General features: G+C 39.6%; 1 protein-coding gene across 1 annotated transcript in view; it reads left to right on the top strand.

The window, feature by feature from the left end:
* Nucleotides 1-309: 309 nt before the first annotated feature.
* Nucleotides 310-10,106, top strand: part of faf1 (Fas (TNFRSF6) associated factor 1) — a 58,210-nt gene continuing 48,413 nt past the window's right edge. Inside the window, exons 1-5 of the mRNA XM_027290138.1 lie at nucleotides 310-375; nucleotides 2,852-2,898; nucleotides 5,384-5,652; nucleotides 5,753-5,844; nucleotides 6,302-6,393. Of these exons, the coding sequence (XP_027145939.1) occupies nucleotides 5,415-5,652; nucleotides 5,753-5,844; nucleotides 6,302-6,393 (422 nt within the window). The 5' untranslated portion in view covers nucleotides 310-375; nucleotides 2,852-2,898; nucleotides 5,384-5,414. The remainder of the gene's footprint in view (nucleotides 376-2,851; nucleotides 2,899-5,383; nucleotides 5,653-5,752; nucleotides 5,845-6,301; nucleotides 6,394-10,106) is intronic.

The following is a 10,106-nucleotide window of genomic DNA, read 5'->3' as shown; positions in this document are numbered from 1 at the left end:
AGTTAATCATACAGGTACAATCATAGGGAAATGTATTATATAGTAAAATTCTTTTGATCAAGACATCACTGAATGGCTGTCGTTCTTGAGAAGACTGCAGGACTTTAAATGTTTCTGTTATGGGTTGTAGTATAGTAGTTAAAATGTTTTCATTGATTTCATTCTCTTCCCTCTGTTTTGTTGTGAAATGTGTTTGTATGTGCAAGGCAGTTCAGAGTGTTTCATAAAGACAAACTGCAGCAGAATCACATATGATGTAATTCTCTCTTGTAATTCCCTTTTTATTTGTTTTGTTTCCTCTCACAGGCTTGCACTGGAATTGACAACATTGCCGAGGCAATCACTCTGTTAGAGCTTAATAACTGGGATTTAGTGGTAAGTTCATTATCTGCAGGCTTTGGGCTTTGCTCCTCGACAGACTGGCTTAGTTCATCTTAGAGTTCAAGAGGTCAGATAACATCACACATGCATTTCCTAATTTTACCCAGTATGTTTTATGAAGCAGGTGTCAGGGCTACCACCTTCGATGCCCGTGATAGACACTGTGTCACGAGAGGTGTGGTACCTTGAAAGTCAAGTTGAGAGACACCGTGAGAAAGAATGTGTTCTGCCAAGTTTGTATTAACTCATGATGAGTCTGAAAAACAAGGAGCCCTTTACCGCACAGTGCATATTAGAAGGGGTCAGTCTATATTTAGACCGACGCTGGCTGTGGTTCAAAGCAGGCAGCAGCAGCAGCAGCAGTCCAAGCAGTGGCAGGACAGACAGTGGGGCCTAGACTCACTGCACCTGTAAAACTGATGACTTGCACTTCCTCTGCAGTAGCTGGTAGTTTTTGTAAACATTAACAACAACAGATCTACTTGTGTATTGGTGTGTACGCTGATCATGGGAGGGAAAAATCTATCTTCCTGAGCAGTGTTGTCCTCAGGATATTGTTAAGCAGAGTAGGAAATTGTGTAAGCCGCCCAGTCCCTATTGTACCTTGTTGTGATCAATCTTGTAAATGACATTCTAAACAGTTTTATTTAAATTATTAATGCAATTTGCTATGTGAAAAGCTGCCTGTGCCCATTTCTCTTTCCCCCTTCTTCTTTAGATTTACATAGAGCATTGCACACTGGTGATCAACAGGACAGAAACTATAATAAAACAAGGATATTCTCATCTCAAAACAAACAAAGCAGTAAAACACCAGGCAAAGCTAAATTGAAAAGTGAAATCCTCAGTGATTATTTAATCGTGCACTGGAGCGTGTTTATTCCTGATAACTGCCACCACTGTTTGTGGCACTCTACCAACAAGAAACGTTTGACTTCCTGGTAAACTGGTCATGCAGATATCAGCGCTTTTACATAACGTCCCAAAGATGATGGCTAGATGCTGCATTAGAGGTCAGCCGTAACATGTTATGTGGTATTTGGTGGATATTCTTGTCCGTGTCATTTATATCACTGAAGCTGAAAGGTGTCCCGCAGAGGTTTTTGACCTCTAGTAGTGCTATGAATGTTTATGGTTCTACAGTGTTCTATGTTTGTTTATGGTTTCACACTGTTCTGCTAATCAACAGGTGGCAGTAATCTGCCAAGACATGCAGGAATGCACCAGCAAATGCAGGGAGAGAAAAAGACTGCTAGCAAGCAAACATGGATGTAAACAATGCAGGATTAATAAGGATGGAAATGCATTCAACATGTTGTTAGACGTCAGGATTTCACAGAATGTTTGACTGAGAAACACTGAATATAAACACAACTTTTTCTGTTTATAAAAAAAGAGCTCCTTTAATTTTAATTGAATTTTTGTTGAAGGTATCCATCCAGTTTACAGACCACCAACACTTTGTCTGTTTTTCAGTGTTAAAATAACAAACTTACACACTTCTTTCATTCAATGCGATAAGAATAGGGCATGATTATACTAGCAGGTAACAACTAACTTTATTTTGCTTGTTTTGCAGTGAGGAATTGTGAGTGTTCGAGAGAAATCCAATCAATTGTCCATTCAAACAAAAAAACTCAGTGCAAAGCTGACAGTGGTCACTGTCATGTTTGTCTTTTCAGCTCTCTTTGTTCTGATCAGCCACCCTATTTCAGTATTTCATTCTTCTCCGTCACATTTTCAGCGAGCTCATATCAACACTCTTACACAAACATAATGTTACAGAAGCACTCAAAAATATATTTGTTAAAATTCACCTGGTTATATGTAGATTGGCTAATGAGAGCTCATTGAACTGGTAATCAGCCATCATGTTGGTCCCTTTTTATTACAAAAGATAAAAAGAAAAAAATATTCAGGAATGTATGATATTGTGGCACCACGATAATTTCAAATTGTGTTTTGAAATGATTATATATGGATTGTAGATTTTTTTTTTTTAAATTTTGTGCTAGTGGTGAAAACTTTCCAGATAATGTAGCACCATTCCTTTTTACAAATTTCAAACATATAGTGGTTCTGGTCTTGTTCGCGGTGTGTTATGAATTACTGGTGGTTAGCATGTCCCTTTTTAAAGAAATACATAATGTAAATTATTATGTCACAATTGACAGAGTTTGCCATGACCACATTTATTAAACGTTTGGAAATGGATTGTGGTTCTCTGAGTTACTGCCAAGCTATCTGCATATATTACTGTGAAATCTGCTAGTCTCTTTTTAAACATGCTGCTCATGTATTGGCTATTACGCCGTGTTTTGTCATGGTGTAATTTTGTGGTTAAAGATGAGATAGCTTGACTTTCACGGATCCCAGAAGACTATTTTCAGTAGCAAAGAGTTGGTAGAGGAATCAATACACAAATGTAATTTCATTGTGTTGTATAATTTACTTCCAATTTCATTTACAGGCAGCCATCAATGGAGTGATACCACAGGAGAATGGGATCTTACAAAGGTAATAACCATGTTGCTGTGCATTCACTGTGAATCAGAGACAATATTTCAGCTGACTCTACAAATCCTACCTGAGATCATGCATATCATGTAGGACTTTCCAATGCTCTATTGTTCTTTATGTTGTTAAACTAGAATGAGACAACGCCTTGGAAATATGAATGGTTGTTAAGGGTGGTGGGGACGATATGTCAATGAGAAGTGCATCTACAGTGTAGCACATAAAGGACCTTACAAACAATGCAGGAAACATGAAACCAACGCCTAAGAGTATTAGAAGGAGATTTTTACCTGAATGTGAACTTGCAGGTTCACTGTCTGACGACTGAACCTGGCCACTACAGTGATTAGGTCAGTATAGATTGTTTAATAATGCAGAACTAATGTGGATACATTTTCTGTATCCCATGACGAAATAACATTTGGATGTTAAATCTTAAAGTAAGCATTGTTTAGTAGATACATACCCAACAAATAACGTTAACATATATGCTACTGAGTTGGAGGTTATTGCTCCTGCTATGGTCTCTATTCTGCTGTTTAATGGAGGGATAATATAAAAGACACTGCAACTGCAAGGAAACTTTGTGCCAAGAGTGGAGTTGTACACAGTTTCTGAATAGAAAAGGTTTCTTGAAGAGTCTTTGAGCCCTTCACTTTCCTTCAACGGTTAGTTTACACTCATGAATGCACTGAGCTGATCTGAACCCACTCAAACTGGAGACATTCTGTTAAACCATTGTATTTTGTGTACACACTTGTGTGCATGTGTGCGCATGCATGCATGTACTCTAGTGTGGTTCAGGCCCTTGGGCCATGAGAATATTGCTGGTCTTTCTCAAGGGCACACATCGCTATGAATGGAGGCTGGCTGGCAGCGTGACCAGCAGCCAACACATTTACTAAGTGGCTGGCACTGGTATGAGTAGGCCGGTGTTGCCCAGTAAACAGACTCTGATGACGTGACCTGAGCCAGAGCCAGTTGGAGGCTTCACTATTGCGCCTGTCTAAAATGCGTTTCACTTGTGGCGTCTTTAGTAAGCAGGTAGGGATTAATAAAGAAGCTTGTCATGTTGGTCAGTAACCCCAATGCCATAGGTCATCAGGACATCCAGATTCTTTTCCTGGTAGGACTTGATTAAAATACTGAATCCTCGGTTGCCCTCTGTCACTGATCTGACAGTTTTTCCGTGGGTGAAGAGCTCAGCAGTTCTGTTGCTTTGGGACACCTCTTGTACTGCACAGGAGAACAGTGCCATCTAGATGTAGGGCACCACAAAACTACACCCAAACAGCAACAACGGACAATTTAACGGCTTTCGGTGTTGCTGTGCCAAATTTAGGTGAAAGTGCACTTGGGATCTCTTTCTACTTGTTGTGAGGGGTCTCACAAATAGTTTTTCTTTTGCCTTTTGGAGTAAATATTTTTCCACTTCATGTGTCTCATTTGTATATCACCTCTAGCTACACACAATACATTTGTGACATGATTGTAGATTGTACATGATTGTGGTTTTCAGATGTTTTCTTGTCATAAATAGCTTTTCTTTTGACATCCAAAAACCTTCACACAAGGATTAAATCAGACAACTTAATGTCCGTGTGATCCACCCTCTCTCGAAATATTTATATCATATATATTGTTTATCTTATTTTTTTCTTTGTTTTACCAACTATTTTACTTGTTCAATAATAATGTTAGGAAAGATTTGGATCTTCAAGATTTAGATTGTTTGGTAGCTAGATTTGATTTGTAACTGAAGTGGCTGGTGAAGTAGACACTTATAACCCACCCTATTGGTCCTGCCTGTTTGTGGAGACTTTGAGGTTTTGTTGATCGCCTACGCCCCAGGACTGTGGCCTCACTAATGTGGTGGGCCAGATAAAATACAGCCTTTGTCTGGCACTCTGTTCTCACAAGACAGTTGCTGCTTACGCTTCAAGGAACAAAGGACACACTTTGTTCACGATCAGGAGAAAAAAGACATTTATTTACTGTGTTGTGTGAAACATGGGTCACACACTGACTGAACAGATATTGAAAGGGGGGGTGAGAGGAAAAGCCATTTGTTGGTATGTTTTTGCAGTAAACTCTGTTGGTTCTTGGCCATCAGGTTAGAGGATTAAGACAAGAAGAAAGATAGGTTTGATATGGCCACAAATAAAGGCCTAGCAACAAATATCTACAGATAGCAGTGAGCAATCTGACGATTTCAGATTGAGAATGTGATCTAACGCGTTCACAATCCTCTTTTCAGATGAATCATAATGATGGTGGTATTTAATGTCCTTTTACTTCTGTTTCCAAACTGCAGTTTAGATTGTGGATCATGTTTGCGATTTAATAGCTTGTGATAATTTTCTGACCAGATTGTCCACCACTGTCTACAGATATTTTTTTCTGATAGCATCTTTTTTTAGATATTATACGAAGACTTGGAAATCAGTCTTTCACCCCAGCAGTGACATTGTTACCTTTTGTGCAGCAATTTTTCCAGTGAGGCGAGCCAGGCCAGCATGTACGGACCTCCAAGCCAATCAGAAGCAGCCGATGCAGCAGCAGGAGGCGCAGTACCACCGACCTCCTCTTCGTCTTCGTCCTCCTCTCCTCCATCATCCTCGACTTCAGCTTTTTGCCCCAGCAACTCATCCTCATCCCGACACATTGTAGAGCGTCAGCCCCGGATGCTCAACTTTAGGGTGGAGTACCGGCAGCGCACTGTTGAGCTGGTACTGGAGGAAGGCAGCACAGTCGGTGAGCACCACACACACACTCTGTATGATAATTAAATATCAAACTACCTTTTTGTGCGCAATATACATTATGCATTGGTCTGCATAAATCGAATTCACAGGAGAAATCAAACAAATCCTCGAGACAGAGCTTGGGGTTCCAGTGTCCAAAATGCAGCTGAAAGGATGGAAGAGTGGAGATGTATCTGATAGTGTGAGTTTAAAGATATGTTATATATAAGTTTCAAATAACTGCATGTATCCTAACATTTACTTTAATCAACGTATGTTAATTTCCTGCCTGTGTACAGTTACACCTTGTTATAAAGTTGATTCCCATTCCGATACAGATAACATTAGGGTATAGCAGAAATGACTGTTATCATGCTGTTATCCAAAACATCTTATAAAACCACACATTTGTTCATATTCAGCATCTGTGGCCAAATAGAAATCACACCACTGGCTCTCATTGTCCCTGATATCTGAACATTATTACATTATTCTTACCTAAACCACAATCAGTGTTTGATCTTCCTCAGAAGAATATTTCCAGTTTGAACCGGCTAGTGCAGAGTAACAGGCCTTTATTCCCTTTATTATCTGCACAGCTATGAATCAGCTATGGAACTGTTTTGATGTTGTATTTGTGTGTGTGCATGTTTAATCAGACGGTGATGAGAAGTTTACACCTACCCAAGAACAACAGCCTGTATGTTCTGACCCCAGACATCGCCCCCACTGCCAGCACCAGCAAAAACAGGTATTCAGCCCAGCATTCATAAATCTCTCACATTTCTTTTTTTTTATGTAATCTCATCATAAATCCTCCCAAGTCTCCTTCCTGGGAGTTCAAATACACTATAACATAGCTACTGGTTATGTTATGAGCGTAGTACACACCAGTGAACACCAGGTGGCGTCCTTCGTCCAGTTATGTTGCAGATGCATCCAGAATCTAGCCAGCAAATACCATTTTCATTGGTATATTAAGAGACATTTGACCCGTCGGTGCACATTCATTTTCTCGCATCCATTGTGACATTTTGAGAGGAACATCTACCGCTGCGATGTCCGCCTGTTGTGTAAATAATAATTTTCTCTCCCATCTTTGTTTCTTTAAGACTGATATTGTTTCTTGCCGGAGGTTGTTTTGCTCAGTCTTTGTGGACTTTCCATGACGATTTGATATCAACATGTCATATCTGAATATTTATTTATTTTCAAAACACACCAGTCTGTGACATTAGTGATAGTACCTACTGACGATAGAGATTTGTTCAGAAAACTTCATTAAGTCAGTGTTCGCCATCCAGCGAGGTGTTGTATTAATTTCAGTGGATCCGTGGCAGTATTAGCAACCTTTTCTTCTGAAATGTCAGGCTGCTCGGTGTAAAGTCAAAGCGGTAATACAATCACAGGCGGCAGCTGAACATGTGATTGTCCTTTCATCAGTGTCAGGTAAACATTATCCAAAGAAGTCATATTTGTCCCTTCATTTTCACCTGCATATTGTGGGGTTGACAGAGACCCTTTTTATTTTAAATTTGAGGATAAGAGCATTGATAGAATTTTTTTTTTTTTTGCATCTTGAAACATATGTATGGTTGGTAAGACTAAGTCTGCCCTGCGTCTGTGTGCACGTTTTCTGGATGTCATTGTCCTTGTGTTGTATAGATGTGGATTACAGACAATTCTAGTCCAAATGAAGGAGACGAGGACGCACGCTGCCGCCGCTGCGATTATTAAAGCTTTATTGAAGCCTGTGTTGCTCATCATTAATCAGCCTCACTCTGATTAATTATCAGACTGAGGGACTAATGATCATACTGAGGACTATATATCACAGTGTCGAGGAGCCAAAGAAAATCTAATTAAGATGGAATTAAACCACCTTTTTTATTCACAAGCAAATGTTGAACAGTTATGTACTCTTATTATTAATAAATATTGGAGAGATGCTGTTAGATTCAGGCCTAGTTTTCAAGCAAAGCATGTATTAGTCGTCTGTTGTTGTTATTAAACAGACAGCTGTCAGTTTAAATGCTGAATTAAAATTTTATTAAAACATTTTTTTTTTTACTACTTCAATTTAGGAGAGTTGTGAAAGGTGAGTAAGGACATCTTCAGACAACTTTTGGTTTTTTGGTCAGTTTTACAGTATCTGTGAAAAGTAAAATAAATTGCCCTTGGCATCAAAAGGAAAATTAGTTAGGATAATAATAATGAATCTTTCAGCAATATTCAGTAGCACTTCTCTTAGATCATTTGCCTTTTTTAGTTGTTTATAGCCTCACACATAACGGCTCTCGTTTGTTTGTTGACAGTGGATTCCGAATTAAAATTGTACTGTAACTCTCCCCACACTTCCTCATGTTAGCAGCCAAGCAAGCATCCACATGTCACCAGAACACTTGTAAAAGAAGTCATTTGGCAGTTTGCCGCATTGCTTGCTAGTTAGGCTAAGTGGTAGCTATATTGTGTTGGCAGCTAATGGCCCTCATCTCCCCAGTCTTCCCTCCCTCGCTCTCTCTCTCCTCTGCCTCTCCTCATCTTCTCACTCCCCCACCAACTGCTGTGTCTTTTTAGCAGCACCGTTGCCATTTTTCCAAGTGTTATCGATATCATTTTGGGTGTCAGGAGCTCATTATTCTGTGTCAGCTATTTTAGTGGAGGACGGTTGGGGCTGAATGGAGTGGGTGGCCTTCTGTGTGTATGCACATGCATTTGTGTATAAATGTGAGAGTGTGTGTGTGTGTGTATGGTGACCCCTGCTGTCTTAGTGGGTGACAGATCACAGCAGTTGGAGGGGGGGGGAGTAGTCCCCTGTAGCGGGACCAGACAAGCTGTTAGCTCGCAGTAAAAATAAACTGAGGTCACACCGTAAATACACAGTCTGTGCAAATTTGTTGCAGTAGACAGCTCAGTGCCAGTTAAAGCTTTAACCTGATGTTTGCAGGTAGGGAAGCACATGTTATCACTGCCGTATCAACTCAAGGTGCTCATGCGTCTTCATAAAGTGAATTGAACCACTATCTACTATCTAACCAAATCACGCTTAATATTACAGCCCTAATTATGGGTCACAGATGTAAAAAAACATATTTACAATATTTTAAGGTTATGGTTTTCCTCGGCCTTCCTTCAAGTTTAAAATCAAATCAGATTTCATTTGTATAGCCCAAAGTCACAAAGTATATTTGCCTCAGAGGGATTTACAATCTGTACAGGGAGTGACACCCTCTTCCTTAAACCCTCGGTTCGAGTGAGGAAAAACTTGCCCGCAAAAAACCCTTTTTAGCAGGGAAAAAATGTGGAAGAAACATGAGGAAGAGCCACAGAGGAGGGATCCCTCTCCCAGGATGGACAGACGTGCAATAGATGTCACGTGTACAGGACAAATTAACACAAACATATTGTACAATTACACTGAGGGATGACGGGATGACCTGAGCTAGCCCTAGCTATAAGCTCTATCAAAAAGTTAATTTTTAAGTCAACTCTTAAAGGTGTTGACCGTGTCTGCCTCCTGAACCCAGAAAGGTAGTTTGTTCCACAGAAGAGGAGCCTGATAGCTGAAAGCTCTGGCTCCCAATCTACTTTTGGAAACTATAGGAACCACAAGGAACCCAGCGTCCTGAGAGCGCAGTGTTCTAGAGGGGTAGTAAGGTATTATGAGCTCTTTTAGATATGATGGTGCCTGACCATGAAGAGCTTTTGTATGTTTCATGCCTTCTCTACTAAAACCTGCGGCAGATGATCATCGTTATCTAATTCACCACGATGAAGCAAAATATCACAGCGAATAGATAAATACAATAAGGGCTGTTTAGGTTTATTTCATTCTCCTCTAAGCTGTCTTAACTCGATGTTTTCATGCATGCTGCTGGCAACAATGCTGGCCTCAAACATCATCATAAGCTAAAATGAAAGTTATACATCCAAGTCAAGTATTGTTTCACATAGATCATAGTTTTTGTTTTCCATAACCAACATGGTGGCAGCACTGCACAGAAAAAGAACATGCTAGATTTTTTAGACAGGTTCCCAAAATTTAGTAAAGTGGGGTCTTTTTTTATTTTCAAGTACAGCGAGCCTGCACGAAAAATTTCACTTACCAGAAATTCACAAAACTCACAAACAGAAAGCTCTTACATGGGTTGTGTTATTCTTTTAAATAAAAAAAATAAAGTAAATACCCTCTACATCACAAACTTCATAGCAGGTTAGTTTTGCTTGTTAGAGTTTTCCAACTTTACTCGTAGTGGTAGTATCTCAAAAGGCAGGACATTATTATAACATAAACGTAAAGTCAGGGCATCACAGTTTATGATTAATTGTGCATAATACACATTATACAGGTTATATAAAACCTTATTTTCCAGTTGTGGTTTAGGATCTAGTAGGGGAATGCCACTGTAGGTAATTCTGTTTATGTTATGCAGGATAGATCTCTAAAAGCGTAAAGAAAATGCA

The sequence above is a fragment of the Larimichthys crocea genome, chromosome XVII (genome assembly GCF_000972845.2).
Source record: "Larimichthys crocea isolate SSNF chromosome XVII, L_crocea_2.0, whole genome shotgun sequence".
Lineage (NCBI taxonomy): Eukaryota > Metazoa > Chordata > Actinopteri > Sciaenidae > Larimichthys > Larimichthys crocea.
The sequence above is the reverse complement of the archived record's forward strand: the minus strand, read 5'-3'. Positions and strand labels throughout refer to the sequence as shown.